Source organism: Cheilinus undulatus, linkage group 8, assembly GCF_018320785.1.
Source record: "Cheilinus undulatus linkage group 8, ASM1832078v1, whole genome shotgun sequence".
In the NCBI taxonomy this organism is placed as follows: domain Eukaryota; kingdom Metazoa; phylum Chordata; class Actinopteri; order Labriformes; family Labridae; genus Cheilinus; species Cheilinus undulatus.
In genome coordinates, this window is record NC_054872.1 from 31,286,759 (window position 1) to 31,304,672 (window position 17,914).

Below are 17,914 nucleotides of genomic sequence, written 5' to 3' on the forward strand. Positions count from 1 at the left end.
TACAAAATAGTTGTGAAGGATTTGGACTCTGAGAATGACTTGGTAAAGTGACTGCAGTGATTGCTGAGCTTTAATGAATACTCTGTGAAACTGTGTGCTGTTGCTGGAATGCAAAAATCATAAACAGAATGTAATCACTCTGATTAACACTGACTATAATATAAATATTGAAGTAATGTTTTGACAAACAGTTGAGAAGAGATAAATGCACATTTCTTTTACTTAACTGTTGAAACTTTGTGAAAAATGTTACAAGTAAAAGTCTCAAAGTTAAGATTGTATTGAAGGGAAAGTATGTGAAAATAGACATCAAAATGCAACTGAAGCCCCTGAGAAAAGTTTATGTTTGGAGTAGCTGAGTTCCTGTTGTTGACCAGGCAGGAAAGTTATCTCTTTGCTGAGATAATGATGATTATGCACGTTTATGCATAAGAAGTGTTCAGATTAGAACCCAAATTTGGACATGGCTGTTTAGCAATGTAGGCTACTCTTAATCGTCTTGTCTGATACTTAAGCCACAGCAGGGATGACAGACATAAAAAATGCAAAATTAATTAATCTTTTATTATATTGCATGGTGTACTCAAAAAGAGACTTATTAGATTTATTTGGTTTCTTTTCCAGCACATCACAAAAGTTTTAAATAATAAAGAGTATATATTACCCATGTATTGTTTAATTAGTCTTTAGTATTAGTATTGTTGATGAAATGAGCTGGCATTTCACTATTACAGTGGATGAAATATCGGGTAATTTTAATAATTTTTAAATTTCAATTCATATCATTCCATCATGCTAAGTCAGGGGTGGAAAGTAACATATTAATTTTACTCAGTAAATGTACTTTTACATGAGTACAGTAAACTGTAAAACTGAAAAAATTAAACATACTCAAAACAGTTATTGAACTGATTACATTAGTTTTTAAGTAGTGGAAATAATTTTTTTAATAGACTCAAGTCAAAATATATAATTTACACTACAATACCTGACGGGTTAATCAAACTTAAAATATTAGAGGTAACTGATTACATAAAAAATTGAAGTAAACGAAAAAACCCTGATTTGTTTAGTTGCAGGTTCTTAGCCATTTTAAGTTATATCACCTCAGTTTTATGATCATATATGTTAGGTCAACTTTTTTCAGTTAAGCTACACATTAGAAACTTTCCTACACTTACCAATTCAGTTTAAATCCAACGCTAAATAACATGTTTTAAGGTACACTTCTCTGCTCCTGCCATCTTCCCTTAATTCTGCATGTACATTCATCTTGAACATTTATGCCACTTATCGTAGGCCAACCTAAGTTACTACAAGTGATGCTCACTGAAAGATGCATACTGAACTAGGAAGCCTTCTTCCATCATGTTCTGTATACCCTACTCAGTGTATTGTAATTTATTGCCACAAGAAAGCCTTCTCTAACTGAGTCAGTCACTTCACTCATGGTGCAAAAGCATATACCCAAAGGCATTCTGGAAAAACTGTGCAGAATAAAAGGATATTTCAGTATTTTTGAAGTTGGGTTGCGTAAGGTACATGGTGAAAGTATTTCCATTAGCCTTCAGAGGTTTCAGTGAGTGTTGTCCCTTCATACTGAACGCACTTAGAGAAGCTAGGCTTTGCAGTAGCAGACAGGTATAGCTGCTCTGCGTAATTTAGAGTTTTTGTTAAAAATTGGCCAAAAAAGTGGTTGGAACTATTTTACAATGCGAGCTTTGGTCTCAGCATATCAGCCGAATGGAAATTTGTCATCCAAGTAAGTTTATGGCTGTACTCTTCTAATGGCCGAGACAAGCTACAGTTGACACAATGTGTTTCCTTTATAAAAACAATGTGTCAGCTGTTGAAGTGGAATATCAAGCTGGAATAAGTAGTTTTAGCTTTATGTGGTGTTTTTTTTTGCTAATAAAGCTAGCAAAAACAAAGCTGTTCGGATACACTGAGGTGGAAGAGCAGTAGCTAAAGCTTGTATTGCAAAATAGGGTCAAACACAGATGCTTTCTGGGGGAAAAATTAAACACTTCAAAAATGTTCAATATAGCGTGCAATTGAACCAACATTGTGTATTGGCCTATTTTTTACCTAAAACTCATTCAATTACATGGCGCAATTATACCTGTCTGCTAAAATCTATAGCCTAGCTTTCTTGAGGGTGTCTTGTTTGAAGAGGCAACTCTCAATGAAATCTCCAATGGGCTAATGGCACTACTTGCACCAAGTACCTTATCCAACCTAACTTCAAAAATACATAAATATCCTTTAAAGGGATGATTGTCAAATAATTTGAGTTAAAAAAAATATTTTGAATGATTGAGTACTGTTTACTTAAAACTAAAAATGTGTTTAAAACACTTAAAAAATAGAGTTTAAATTGCTATTTTGGATTTTGAAGTGAACACAACCCAATGTTTACAACCAATGTGTTGTCTGGTACTTTTTTCCACCTCTCTGTAAAATTACCCTTTGTCAAATACATGTATGCTACCAGCCAAAAAGGGAAATATCCCTACAAATGAAGTGTAGTGGAATTAGCAAGTAAAGAAAGGTTATATTTGACCTAAACGCTGTATACTTTCTCTTATTGCTAATAACTAGCAAAGCCCACAATAAATAAAGCTTGCAACCCTTAAGTTAAACCAAAAACTATCCATGAATATATATCTAAATGTTTTTAATTTACAGTTATGTACAAAAGTAAACACCAATAAACTGTAATATCTTACATTTACATAAAATTCATTGTAAACAGTGATGAATTCCACATCGATAGACGTTGGCTTATGTGCATTGGCTTTATCTCTTGTTAGCATATAGAGCATAGCTAGCTTTAGCTTGTGGCTAGCTCTAGAGACGATGGCTATAGGTATACGTGTGTGATATCATTTGTTACAGAGCACTTGTGGGCAGTGAACGTAGCTACGGTATAGGACTAGCTTTGGACATTAAATGCAACCTGTGCATGTCACTTCAAATACAAAAGCTTACTGCATTCAAACACGGAGACATAAGTATAACAAACATTCAGTGCCAGGAAATGTCTTTGCATTTTGTGTGCATCATTAAAAGGGATCATTTTTTAGTAACTATGGCAACAGCCACCAGTAGAGTCTGAATAGCAGGGCGCTCCAGACGGAAGCGGAAAATGATGAGGATGGAGGGCCACCGCTGGACGGCAGCTGAATAATGTCTATCATCCTGTCAGGCTGAGCTCCCTCCTCGTTGCTGATGGCTCGGGTTGTCAAGAGTCTGGCCCTCGAGGGACCGTAGTCCTTCCTCTGCACTGAGGGGGGCAAAGTAGGCAGGGTGCAGGTCTTAATCGTGGACGAGCACCCAACGTCGAGCCAGCGAGTGAAAAGTTCAGAAGTGAGCTTGAGGAGCTCCTCAGGAGGGGAGGATAAAGTGGGGAACTGGTCCAGCTCTGTTTCCTCCTGAAACCTCTGGGACAGGAGAACAAAAAAAGAAAAACATTCAAGAAACTATTCAGAGAAGGGGAGAAACTTTTTAAACTCCCCTAATAGAAAATGAGACATTAAAGACAAATGTCTGTTGACGGGCATAACTGTTTGGGCCAGAGTTAGCTATAAATCTAACATACATAGGGTCTTCAGGCAGGAATGTGGGAAAATAGATACCATTTAAAACAGTTAAAACCATAAACAACTCTTAGAACATGATATAAAAAGAACATGCATTGCAAAACTAATTTACCATCTATTTAATGAACTTTTACTCATGTTTATGCGGTAATCATATTTAAACATCTAAGTGCAGTATGCCAACATATCACATGAGCAGAGTTGGCCCTTGTTTTTGCAGCTTTCTGTTACAAAGTACAGCAAATTATTTGGGTAAGACATACATAAATATAATCCTTACCTCTGTATGTATGTTTCTCTTTATAATTTTATCCAGTGTCTGCATCAGATCAAGGATGAGGGAATGATTTAGGTGCTCATCCCAGAGGTTTCTGAGGAGCACATGCCAGGAATCCTGGAGGACGACTGCAGCAGGAAACACACAGCACTGCAGGGAAACGGTTCAACAACACAGCAACCCTAAAGTTAAGTTTAGCGTGCAAAACACATGTGACAAACCACCAAAAAACCACATCCATTACTCATTAAACAAGCAAGACGGCTGGTAATCTCAAGCAATGTTTCAGTAAACACTGTATATACAAGACTTTTCCTGTAAGGTAAATTCAACAATAGTTCTAAATGGCTTAAGATTGGGATAACTGGATTATGTCTAAATAGAGCATGCATTTATTGCATGTCAAATGTCTCTCCCCCTGATTTTATCTGATAATACACTCACCGGATCAGTGTCACACAGCATGTTTCTTCTGTAGCGGTGCACGACATAGTAATCTTTTGGAAATACTGTCCGCTGGGTCAAAACAAAATGAAAGCAAAAGATAAGAATAAAACCACTGATGATGAAAAGGTTTCAAGATATGAAATCTTTTTTAACTTCACAACAAATAACAGGGCTAACGTTTTAAAATGTAATAACTTTGCAGGTTATCAGATGAGAGATAATAGCAGATCGTTCATGTTTATGTCGGTGAGAGCTTCACCTTTTATGCCCTCTTGATTTCTCCTAATTGAACTACATCAATAAAAAATGATTGTACTGCTTAAGGAAGAGTACATCCAGCAATATAAAATCTAAAATATAGTTGCTACAGACTACAGGGAGGATTATTTCCACTCAAGAAACACCATATGGTCTACATTAAATCATAAACAGAGTCAAAGGTTTCCAACTTACAAATCCAGTCGGATTAGAGTCGATGGTTGTTTTAATGTTTTTCACAGCTTCCCTGTCAAAGTCACATCCACCACATTGGACAGTCAAGAGTGATAGCAACAACAAAACTGTATGAGGCATGAGTGAGAAGAAAAAGAGACAGAACACATTCAGATAATTGATGGAAACTTTGTGTGGTTTTGTAACTTGTTCACGCCGCATACCCACTAAGAAACATTACATCACATCCTGCCTCAATTAGCTATTTCTGCAGAAAAGCATAATGAAACATTGCCCACTGTTGCAACAGCTCTGGTCAAATAAGAACCCCAGAAATACTGAAGTAACAACAAAGAAAAAGATTTCAATTTAGCTTTAGCTCAACTAGAAAGTAACTACTTCTAGTTTATGTATAGTTATCACCTACATAGACAGTTTAAGTTTGCAAAAAGCATTGACATGTACACATTTCTGGTTTCTTACCTGGCAGTGACATCCTTTTTATCTTTCTAAGAAGGGACACTTCTCCATTTCTTCTTGTTGACGGCAGTCACTCTGCAGACGGGGTTTCTGTGTCAGTCTGTGAAAGGCAAAGTTTCCTCCTCTGTCGTTTCTTAAGGTCTTTGACACAAAGTGCGCTGCTGTGCCTCCTCTTTTCACAGCTTGATATTCAGTTTCCTTGTTGACATCCCTTTTGCACTCTCTTATTTTGAGTTCCTTTGGTACTTTCCACAAAAATGCCTCATTTATCCTCTCACGCCATCCTGCTCTCTCACTTTGGATTTTCCCACTTAAGCCTGAGTGGCTGCAGCCTTTCTCCTGTGAAAGCTTTTGTTGTTTTGCCCTTTTTTGTTCCTGTATCTCTTTCCCTTTCCCTTCTCTCTCACTACTGACCTAGAATCTTCCTGGACTGCCTAATTTGAATCACCCCCTCTCCCTCGCATCTGGTCAATGGATAAGCGGGAGAGACTCTGGCCTCCTCTTCCTCTCTCCCTCTGGCCACTCTGTGTATCCTCACTCGGCTCAAAGTGAAAGTGCTAGGCTGGATTGCTTGTCTGCTCCCTTTAAGTCTCGGCCACTCCCACCACCACACGTTTTACCTCACTATTGACTGACCCAGCCCCCTCCCCCCCCTTTGCTCCCCACATTCCCTCTTATTACCCCCGTTCCCCCCCTCCCTCCATTTCTCCAAACCAGGCCCAAGGAGGCTTAGTCATGCAGTTGGGAGCGTATGTTTTTCATTTGGACTCTCCCCCACACCTCTGCGCCCTCAGATCCCCTGCTCTTTATTCATCCTGTTTAATCATCACATGATCTTTTTCCCTCTTTTTTTTCTTGAATAACATTCCTTAACAAACAGGGTTGCAACACTGCATTGTCAGAACTTGCAAGTCATCCCATGTGTGACAGCTCTCTGTAATCATTACTGTTAAAGTGGGCTGCACAGAGGTGGATGGTGTTGACTGTGAGGTTGAATATTGTTCACAGCTGTCATCAGATTGTCCCCTCAGGTTATGTGAAGCCTCATTATATTTTTGCTGTCTATTAAGAGGAGGTGTTAATTACTCATGATAGGAAGGAAACCAAAGTTGCGTCTTTGAGTCAAAGACAAATTGTTCATCTATGTGTCCTTTCTTGAACACTAGCCAAAAGCAGCAGAACTGTTTCCTGAAGTCCCCTCTGCTTCAGACGAAAAGGAAACTAGAGAGCAGCAGTGAGATTAATGCTCCCTGAGGTATCATCTCGAAACCTCACCTACACTTTATAGTTTAATGGCGGATATAAATATCCAGCACTGTGTCGTCTTTGTTTCATACATTGCTTGTATATTGAGGGGAATAAATATGTAACTAATTTGTGGTGCTGCTGCAGACTGTTTGTGCTTCTATTTATGCAACATGCTAAATGAAATCCAGATTTAAGTCAGAAAACCAAAGCAATAAAAAGTAGTAAATCTATGAGAACACAGCAGCATACTAACAATATTAAGAAGTTTTTATTACAAGAGAAACCTGGAGTCAGAACTAATAGCCCCCCCCCCCCACTTAAATTGGAATTTGGAGCAAAAAAAAAATGAGCCCCCCCCCCCAAAAAAAAACCCTCAATCACTCCATAGGTTTGGGTCAAGACATTAAAGCAGACTCCTAATTGAAACAAAGCCGCATGTTGCTGAATTTTATTGACTAAAGTCTGCAAACTTCAGCAAAGAAACAAGCTCAAATAACTGAGGTATGAAAAAAATCCTGCTTTATAGTGGATCACTGTGCAACTGGCTCATTAAGAGGCCGAAATCCTGCTGATGTGGATGGCTGTACTGGAGCGAGGCCGTGTTATGCAACTGGTTTTCAACATTTCAGGACAGCAGAAAACCTTTAAAAGTGTTGTCTTACACCACTTGGGGCTTATTGGCCGACAGCCACTCGAACAAGTGAGTGGGAATAGGCGGGGAAATGTTGAGCTGCTCCTTCAGTTCATTCTCTCCCTTTTAATCTTATCATTCACCACAAGATGGAGCCAAGAGTGGAATTCAAAACAAAAAGGATGCCAGTGGCTGTTCACATTCATTTATTTCATTTAAAAACATCAGCAAAAAAGAGTTAACAAAGTGCAAAGTCTGGTTAATAAGTTAAAAATATACATTAGTCTTTAAAGCCATCTACAGTAATTCCCTTTGACAAACAAAGCATGCCTTATCCAAACTAGCCAGTTGTGTTAATCTGAGCAGAAGAATAATCAACATTATTAACAGTAGATTTCCAACTATTTAAAAAGAAAATAATGAATGAGCCATGGCATTCCTGGCTTTCATTTACATTTCTCTTTCACTCTATTTTAAGTCCCAAAAAGTTACTTTTAACTGATTCCATCTATCCAGCTTTTGCTTTCCCTCCTTTGGAATTTCCCCCTCTTTTTAGCCCCTCTTTTCTCCTTCTCTCTTTGTCACTGGCTGGGGCTCCTCTCCCCTCCTCGCACGGCCGTCATTAGATGACTCTTGTACGTTTTGCTAAGTCCTGTCATCCAGAATTTCAGCAGTCTGACGTTGTCCTCCTCGCCTGGCCCTGTGGCCCCGAGGAGGGCCAGAACCTTCTGAGTGTCCTCCCTCCCTCGTCCGTCCACTTTGGAGAACTTGAACAGCACTTTGACCTTACTGAAAGGCAGAGAGTCAGCTGTGAGGAGGGGAAATCTTACAGCACTTAAACCCAGAATGAAAGCATGATACTCACTTCATCCATTCCTCCTTCAGACACAACAGGCAGTGAGACACGACATCCACGGATAAGTTCTCATTAGACAGAGCAACCTCAAGCTTGTTCAGTAGCGTGGGACCTGGAAAAAGATTGTTTGAGGGATCATAATTTAACCATGTATCTATTGTTTTAAGTTGAAAAGGTTTTCAGCTCATTTAAAGAGGCAAAGCAGGAGATCCTTTTACTGCCCCTTAAAGCCACCAAACTCCAGAGACAAAAACAGTATTTTTTCTTCCTCCATTGGTGCTTGATAAATTAATTAATATTGTTGTTCAATGCTGGTGTTTACTAAGAGTAACCTCTGATCAATCACACCATGACAGACAGACACCTTAATGACAAAGGTTGCGACAGTGGGTTTGTGTTGAATGAAGTCACAATGGTTTTAGCGTATCAATCATCCTATCTTCAGAAAGTGCATCTTTAGATTTTTCTGTAACAATGTCAGGCATGAAGAATAACAATCTGAGCCCATCAATGGTTAAAAAAAAAAAAAAAAAAAAAAAAAAAAAAGCACTTTTGGTGGATGCACTTTGATAGGGAGCCATTGCACTGCTGCTGCCAGCTGAAGCCATCTATGGGGCAATTCATTTTTTAAAAATTCGAGAACACTAAAATATGTCACAATATAGGGCCCAGGAGTACAGTTACCTTAAAGTACCAGGTTGTGTTTTGCTATCTCTAAAACTGTCAAGCAGAACAGATTTAATTGTAGTTGGAGGGAAGATAACATTAACTCATCACTTGGAACCAGACTCTGGGATCCCTGGAATAGGACATGTCTGGACATTTACCATTTCAATCCGGTTTTCCTTAACGACAAATAAATGTGGCTTGCATAAGCTATCCCTATTGGTTATTTGATGCTGATTCACATCCAAATCATGATCAAGAATGCCTAAGGTCTATTCTGATATTAAAGGTATTAATTAGTTAAGTTTGAGCTGCACTGGCAATTAATGAGCATTCTTTGCTTTTGGTTTTTGACCATAATGCAAAGGACTACATGTTTTTCTGATTCTTTTAAAGCTTTTGCCTTTATTTGGTGAAGATAGGCAGGAAGTGTGTGGAGAAAGAGTGGGGGATGACACTGACTACACTGAACACTTTCTGGACTATGTACTGTATTATATACACACAATGTGTTTTTGACATTGAAAGTTACATCAAATGTACTGTACATGGACTATTTATAAAGTCAGGTATGTGTGCTCACCTCTGTCTGTGGGCTGTGTGTTGGCACTGCTGATGCTGAACTGATAAAGTGAGGAGATGTCATCTTCACCCGCAGCTGAGATCTGGCAGCTTCTTTCTAAACTGACATCCACCAGCACTGAAAACTCTACAGGATAAAAAAGGGAACAGTAAAAAATCCACAACATATGACCTGTGAGAACTAACCGTGTACTTGTATCAGCGGCATTTCACAGCATGATTTCAAAGAGTACCTGAAGAGCTGACGTGTGCTGGAATGGGCACATCAGGGCTGAGACCCAGGAAGTTACATTTGTAGGCCTCTTCATACTGAGCACTGTATGGCACTGATCGCACACAGCCCACTGGGAGCAAAGACTGACGGGAAGAAAGGGGCACATTTAAGGATCCGTTTATACACACATAGGTCTGTTTTGTATAAATGTGATCAATAACACCTGGGTTTTTTTCTACAGGGATTGGCCAAAACGTCTACTGCGGGAGGGGAAGGGGAAAATAAAGAAAGTGACCGTTAAAACAACAAAAATATCACCCTGTATACAAGAGTTCCCAATATTAGACTCTAAAACTTTCAACAGCGAGATAAATAGTTGTATAAAGGGAGTAGTTACATGCTCTGTCTTGTTGGTGAATTTTGCATACAAATATCAAGGGAGCATGTACAGGCAGAGAAACTGTCAAGCTGTTTAGATGTAGCATGAACAAAAACACAGTACCTTTAGTTTAAGAGTTTTCAGGAGATAAATAGCATTTTTCTGAACTAAGAACTAAAACCTAATGTTACAAGCTAAGTTTTAAACAAGTTTATATATAATCAGAGTTGTTGTATAGGACAGGAAAAGTATTTCTTCAATAAAACATGTGTTTTCAGTACTTTTCATGCTTAAAAACGTTAAAGCTCCTGTGTGGAGTTTTTAGCTCCACACAGGATTCAATGCCACACTAAATTCAATGCCTCTATCTGACGTTCTAGAGCAAAAACACCATTAACAGGTGTCTGTAGGCTGTAGGTATTATTATTGATGCCTAAAACCATGGCCAGTGGGTAGGCGTCGGTTAAAGGTGATCTTTGCCTGCAGCCTGATGGCCTTTTTTTTTGTTTGTTTTCCAAGCGTTACTGTTAAAAGAAAGCAGGGTGGGATTTAAACATGTACAAAGAACAGATTCGTCCACTGGATCGCAAAATTCAACACAAGCTGAAAATTCCTCAAATGAGCTTTAACAATTTTAATGTACTGGGATTATTACGCTTCACTAAATGTATCTAATGCCAAATTCAATCTTATGAAATGGTGCTTGCCTTATTTATGGTTACCCACATGGCATACCAAATAACAGAGCATACTTAGAGCGAAGTACCTTGAGCACTATAAAAGCTGATTGGATGAGCCCGGGGTCTGCTCCTCTCCATATGACCTGATTTCCCATGAGCACGTGCCACACAAGCTGACGAAACTCAGTCGCCCCGAGGACCTGTGGAACCAATCAGACTATGATGTGCATCAGCTCACAGACACACAATGTGAGCTAATATGAGGATGAGAATCAACATCCTTAATAGGTAGTATATTGATAATTTTTTAGCTAATTAAAAAATCTATCAGTACATGTTCACTGTAAATTGAATACAATCTTGCAAAAACTCAGTGACCAACTTAAAAATTGCCAAAGTTTACCTGTCTTAAATGCCTCAGTGACCTAAATTTGGGCCCGGGTAATTCATCTAATTTTCCATCGTCACACAGGAAGTCATGAGTTAGCTCGTTCTCTGACTGGATCCGCTGTGGCTTAGGACCGCCTCCCTCTGCGCCCTCCCAACAGCTCATTTCCTCCTCTTGTTCTGTTAGAAACAGATTTACATGAAAAACATAGTGGTGACTGAATGCTGTAAAAATGCAGGGGAATTCAACAGGAAGTTATTACGAAGTGTTGTGTTAATATTGCACTCCATTTACAGACAACACATGATGTAATCAGTCATCTATTTCTAAACTAAGTCAACAGTGTACAACTGACCTCTTTCCTATGACTAATTCCAATCCCACTTATGCTACTAGAATACAGGCCACAACAAAACCAATCCATTCAAATATGACATTTTACTTGTTCTTACATTGCTCTATAATATTTTTGTAGCTTGTAACTCGTGTGTTTGGTAATCCACTTGTAACCAGGATTTCCTGAAGTGTAACAGAAATAAACTTTACTCATTTACAATATCAACACAAGGCAACAGGATTAAAATTCTAAAGAGCTGCATTATACTGGGACACATCTCTTGAAATCTTTTAAACAGTTTCTCAATCTTGAATAAAAATTAGGCAAACACTTTCTGAAAGGCAGTGTAAGAGAATACAATGGTAAGTGAATCACACTGTTATTTTGGCCAGAGTGTCTCTCACCGACTTCCCAAGTGAATCACACTTTACAGGAGATTCAGACAGATGATAAGACTAAGACACACTGTGAAAACACATGACATCCGCTGATGTAAGCCTCCATCAGGAGGCCAAATCTTGCCAGGAAGGCAACACATGTTGAGGCATTACTCGGGTTACAGGCATTGATATTCTGAGCGTTTTAATTCAGTAGGATTTGAGTTCATTCTACCTGATTTAAATCAAAGGCTCAATTAGAGGGATGTAACAGTACCTAGTAAAAATTTCAAAATCAATACAAATAGGGACACGTGTAATTGATTTAACAAAATTATATACTGGCATTGCAATACTTTTCAACCAGCAAAGGCAAAAAATAATTTTAACTTGGGCTGTCGAGTGATTATTAATTAAAAATCACATTTAATAGCTGAATTTTAATAATCACAATAATCACATCTTTTTTTTTTCATTTTAAAGCTCATGCTCAAATTTAATCATTTTGCATTTATTCAAATAAATAGATCTCAGATTTCTTGTTTGAATAAGTGCTGCAGTGGTATACTACTATGGTCAAAGACCATGCCTTAGAGGCAAGAGACCGCTTTAAAATACTTATTCTGTGGAATACTGTGTTTAGAGCAAAAATCATTATGAATTATTAATTAACAAGATTAAAAAAAAAACAAAAAACAACTCCCTGTCATGCTTTTACCTTGAATTGGTACAGTCTTAAGCTAAGGGCACTTTCTTTTTTAGCCCCATTTGGATAAAAAACAACTTTGAATTTAAAAGAAGATAAGGAACATCTTGTAGATCAAACATTTCAAAATTAGCTTGGCAATAAACAAGAATTAGCAATGAATTTAAAGTTCTATGAAAATAACTTAGCAGAACATTTTAAAAAGGTGAAATGTTTGATATTGAAAGTTCAGATTACTTTTGAATAGTTCAATGAGCTTTGCAGGTGTTCTTTTAAGTAAGTCAGACATTCAGAGGCAGTGTTGTACTTATTTTTCCACCACTGTAAGAGCATGAAGACACTACATTGATTAGTTTTCAGCTGCAGCCCTGACATGCTAGCTTAAGTGTGGTGTGCCTAAATGACAAATAGCATGTGATCAATGTGATCTTTTAAAAGTCAATGTGTTAATATAGTGGCCTTAATCTCGTCACAATTAGTGTGTTAATGCTGACAGCTCCATTTTAAACAAAACTTTTAAAAATATATAATTATTTATTAAAATGTATTTAACCAGGACAACCTAAATGAGATTAAGAGTCTCATCGAAAAGCATGTCACTACTATCAGTGTCGCAACAAGAGACAAGCACTGGAAATTAGCAAAGCTACAAACTCTCATCAGCTTCATGTTCTGTAATGAAACTATATTTTTCCCTGTTAAATAAAAATAAACTCAGCTCATTTCTCTTTCTTAATAGAAAATGGCTTTTTATTACAAACTATACCACCTTAACCCTCAAAGCGTATTACTTATATAACAAAGAAAAAGTGTGAACAGGTATATTTAGTTTTTATTGTTGGAGAAAAGAAATAAAGGGTCATAGTTGCTCATTAATTGACTTCAGTTTTATCTTATTTCTGTATTAAAAATAATTTTAATAAATTGTCATAAAAGTCTTCTGAGGAGCCAGTGTCATGATACTTAGTGTTAGGTGAAATTTGCAAAAGTGTAACTGGCAGAATTGGCAGAATAATATATATAAATATAAAGTGTTACAAAGTAAAACTAAAGTGTCTAAAAAGATAAAACCCTTAAAAAATATTTTGTGTCAACGTTCAAACATGTGGGTGTGTGTTTCAGTGTTTATGTGGTTGCCTTGTGTGTAGCTATGTGGGTCTGTGTGCTGATAAGTATCAGACAGAGATAAGCCCTGCTTTCTACCATGAAGGCTTTATTTTTAGTTGTAAGAGGTCACTAAGCTCTTATAAACCTTAATTAAAGACATAAACTTGGAAAGGTTCCTTCTGCTATCACGTTTGATGTTTTTCAAGGGAGATTTTTCCATGTCAGCTTTTCTGTAGCCATTATTTTTTTGTGTTTGCTTTCAGGATCTCATGGCTGTGCTCATCCTGTTGTTGAGGATGTGTTTCTGCTTTCCATCTCTGACAAGAGGAAGTGACTGTAGCATCTTTTGAGGGAAAGGAGGAGCAGATTACAGACACCTTTATATATGATGTAAATTTGAGTTAAGAAACTATTCATTGGTTACCGTGTTACTAAACTGTTATCATTAAACCATTATACATTACCTATAGCACTGATCACTGTCTGCTCCGCTATAAATATGTGCTACATAGGCGCTAATTTAGGTATATATTGGTGGTTTCTCAAAGCCTATCACTACATGTTGCTATATTAGTAAAGCAGCAATTTGGTGCTTTCAGTAGTTTAGTCCAGAGATTTATTTCTGTTCTGTTGTTTAACCTTGTGTTTGCATTTTTGTCCAGCTGCATCTTGAGTGTAACTGTAATATACTGTTGTATATCATGTGCAATGTGTGTTACTGGAGGATACCTCTAGAGGGCACATGAAAGAGCTGTATACAACTACCTAATGTGCAAGATGCAAATTAGTGCAAGGAGATACTTGTAAAGGTTAGTTTGCACTGAGATTAGAGGTACCCCCATAGAAAACACCATTAACAAAAAGTAACATCAGATCAGACCTGTGGTCAATATAAACCACCAGCACTGTCTACATACATTTTCTTCTATGTATGGATGTAACGATCCTTGCATTATGGTTTATGAGTGACAATGTTAACTGGTAACTTCCAACCAAATGTGCAGTCTTTACAGCAGCTGTTGAAAATGGAAAAGATCCTTGCTATGTCTCTCTGCAGTTGCAGCAATGGGCGCACTCAGCTGAAAATCATCAGGGTCACTCACTGAAACTACATTTTGAACAAAACTATGATTCTTCTTTTAATTTCCAGCTCTGAAATAAAACATGTCTGCCTGATCATAGACTGCAAAAAGTATCGGACCAAGTCTGAGCAACACTACCCATTTTGTAACTGAAGCAGTCTTTCAGGCCAAACCATGACACTGGCACACTGAAGCAGGTAGAAATGAGGCAGGCCTAAAGCCTCCTGACAAACAGCTACAGCCATGCCCCTAGTAATGCATAGCCTGTATCCTTCTTAAAACCAACACACATGAGTTATTAAAAGATTCACCACTTTTGAAATTGATTTTTGAACCAGGATGTATTTTTTTTTTCTACTATGAAAATCAGTGTTTTAACATGGGTTGGTATCTGTCTTTCAGTGCTTCTGCAATCAGCCTCAAATGGACACTCAAGGAACTGCACTTTCAGATTGGCTTCATTTTTCAACACTCAAGGTTGCCACTTAGTCCTTGTGAGTTTGACAGATGTTTGTGACTGTGCCATGACAATTACGCACCGTACAGATGTGATTAGTTGTGGACTTGCTCTATTAACTCTTCGAAAAGTTTTTGCCATTGCTGTTTCTGTAATGCCATCCACATCTCCTCCATTTCTACACATCTACTCTTGGCCATGTACATACTGCATCTTGCATCTGTGTTAATTTTTAAGGATGTTCAGAGCAAATGTGCCAAACCAAAGCAGAGGATGTGTGGCAACCATCATGTGCGCTCTGAATAAACAGCAAGTATATCTACGGCCTGAGAAAATTGAACTGGCACATGCACGACTGCACGCATGGAAAGTAATTATCAAGGCCACATAAATAAAAGGGTAGACCAAATCCACAATCTAACACAGAGACTTGATATATTTCAAACTGGAGAATAGCCGTACAGGAGAGAACTGTTACAATCACAAATATATCCATTCTTTTGGTCTAGGACTACATAAAGTTAATGATGCTTAGGAAGAGTTCATTAGATTATCAGAGGTTCATGTATGCTGGCACACGTTGGTGCTAAGCATTCTTCATTGGTGCTCTGACCTGAAGGCACCCTTTAAATTTGCACCTTTGGTCCATTTTATGTGAGGTAGACAGTAGACTATAGAGTTTGGGCACTCTCTAGTTTATCAGCTGCTTCACAACACCATTGATAAGCATTGTCTTCTCAGTTATATGTTCCCTTAAAATGTTATCACATCTCCACACATCAGAGATGCATCTTTCACCACCTGATACTTTAAGGCATTCATTTATTTAGTTGGGCTGTATTTTCCTTAGTGATTAGTTTTCAAATGTTTAATCTTGTGCGTTTACTTATTCAAGGGCTAAAGCAGGTGTTATATTGTTAATTACCAAAGTGTACAGTACCTGTTTGCCTCTCTATGAGCACCAGTGTATCCTCTGTGGGGGCCCCTTCCAGCAGCTTCTCAGTCAGACGACTACCACAAGCCTTCAACAGCCTGTAGATAATGTAAAAAGACAGACTTGCAAATTGTGATCAGGAATGGATGACTGAAGAATCACTTCATACATCTATTTCTTAGGACAGGTGCATAGGAGGGCAAGGTATCGAGCAAACAGTTCAACTAAAACTCCTGCACACTGTCTGACTTGCTAGAAAAAGGGATATTTATTTGCAGAGTTTCGGTATGAGACCCTCATCAGGCCTGATGAGCAATGTAAACATGCAAAGGCTTTTATGTCATGGCTGGGCTGCTGGCAGGATTTTGACTCACCAGCTAAAGGAGGAGTGCAGACTGGCCCACAGGTTAGGATGCTGGGTGAGAGAAGTTAGTGACCTGGCTGCATTTCCACTTCTTTGATGAGGGAAAACAGCTGGAGAGAAGACGCTGTTCATCCTTACTGCTCGTTGAGGACAAACTCCTTGTTCACTGTCAAACACCTGATGGAGATCATAGTGACAAGGTATTTAGTGCTCCTGATGGAAACATAAATGTTGACCATTCCTCATATTTCTATGAAACAAAACTTAATATAGGCATGTAGTGGTTATGTGTACACCCTACCTTGAGGGCTGTGCTTTGCAGGCTCTGTATAGTGAGTCTAAGGTGGCGTAACAGAAAGGGCCAAGAGTTGATGAGGTAGATTCTGTCCATTGCTACCATAACAATACTGTACCAGCGCTGGAAGCCCCTGGCCAGGCTGTCCTTAATAAAGAAGGTGTGCGAGAACACAAAACCATGCTGCTCATCTCCAAAGAAAATCGGCCCTTCACGTCCAGGACACACCTGATGAAACATGCAAACACAAAAAGTTAGACATATTTGTCACAACTAAAGAATTAAATAAGATTGCAATAGGTTATACAGTCGTATGTCACTGTTTACCTCACAACTGAGGCTGCGTACACAAGCCTGCCGGACCACGCTGAAAAGCTGCGGCTGTCTGGGATGCTGGTGGCTTAAGAAACGTATGCCTGTTTCATCATCAATACTCACAAAGCCTGGGTGAGATGCAGGAAGAGATCGGCATCCCTGCGAGACAAGAAGAAGAGGAGAATCAGTTGTTTGAGATACAATAGAGTAACCTCCTCAATAGCAATTACAGCGTTAGAATATAGACGCCAGGTTATAAAAAAAGTTAATTCTTCTGATATGTTATGATGAATTAACATGCCGTGTTGTGTTGTCACCCTCCACTCACATCACACATCTCTCCTCTCTGTGTGGCTGAGCTGTTGGCTCTCATTGTCAGCCCTTCTCCTTCCCGGTCACCATCTCGGTCCCTGTCTCCTGGCACTGGGGCACCTGCCTGGGATGAAGGGGATGGGGATGGAGGGTGAAGTGCCTCAGTGCAAAACAACGTCCGAGGGCCATGGAGCTCACAGAAATGACACAGAGCAACAAGCGCGTTCATCTGGAGAGCAGAGAGTGAGGTTTTATATAGTACCTGAAGATGAACATTATCTAGAAGTTTTTCACGTAGTATTTGTTGCCGATTTGTTCATTGACATTTCTAGTTTTACTCATGGCCACAAAGCCGTCAGTATCACTTAGTCTTACCTTAGGGACAGAGCCCGTTGATCAAATGACTGGTAATCAGTGCTTCACAAAGAAACATTCGGTGGTCGCAACAGCCCTTACATTAAAAAGCAGTATATAAACTAAGTGCATATAACATGCTCGACTCTTCATGTCGTCCGTTTTTTATAAATAAATAACTCGTAAGTAACTCAAAATTAGTCCATCTACACTTCCTAGCTGTATTTTCATTCCGTACAGCTGCTAGCTGGCAACAGCACATCATGTCACGTGACGTGGAGTCACGCGCTCGAGCTCAAATGACGCATGGCAGTTGAGAGCATTTGTTGGTCTCAAATTTAACCCTGAAATTAAAAAATACACGACGTCATGGTCTGTAAATAGGGAAGCCA

General features: G+C 38.7%; 2 protein-coding genes across 2 annotated transcripts; both read right to left on the bottom strand.

Annotated features, from left to right (window-relative positions):
- Window positions 1-2,660: 2,660 nt before the first annotated feature.
- Window positions 2,661-5,806, bottom strand: zgc:174888 (uncharacterized protein LOC558116 homolog). The gene is made up of 5 exons (XM_041794363.1): window positions 5,242-5,806; window positions 4,780-4,886; window positions 4,324-4,395; window positions 3,883-4,029; window positions 2,661-3,443 (listed from the first exon to the last, which is right to left on the bottom strand). Exons 1-5 carry the CDS (start codon window positions 5,252-5,254, stop codon window positions 3,090-3,092), a joined length of 693 nt encoding a protein of 230 aa, XP_041650297.1. The 5' UTR covers window positions 5,255-5,806; the 3' UTR covers window positions 2,661-3,089.
- Window positions 5,807-7,312: 1,506 nt separating this feature from the next.
- On the bottom strand, window positions 7,313-17,804 carry flcn (folliculin). The gene is made up of 12 exons (XM_041793874.1): window positions 17,544-17,804; window positions 17,185-17,397; window positions 16,869-17,015; window positions 16,548-16,769; window positions 16,257-16,423; window positions 15,889-15,980; window positions 10,898-11,061; window positions 10,581-10,694; window positions 9,455-9,578; window positions 9,223-9,348; window positions 7,983-8,085; window positions 7,313-7,906 (listed from the first exon to the last, which is right to left on the bottom strand). Exons 2-12 carry the CDS (start codon window positions 17,395-17,397, stop codon window positions 7,699-7,701), a joined length of 1,680 nt encoding a protein of 559 aa, XP_041649808.1. The 5' UTR covers window positions 17,544-17,804; the 3' UTR covers window positions 7,313-7,698.
- Between the last annotated feature and the right edge of the window lie 110 nt (window positions 17,805-17,914).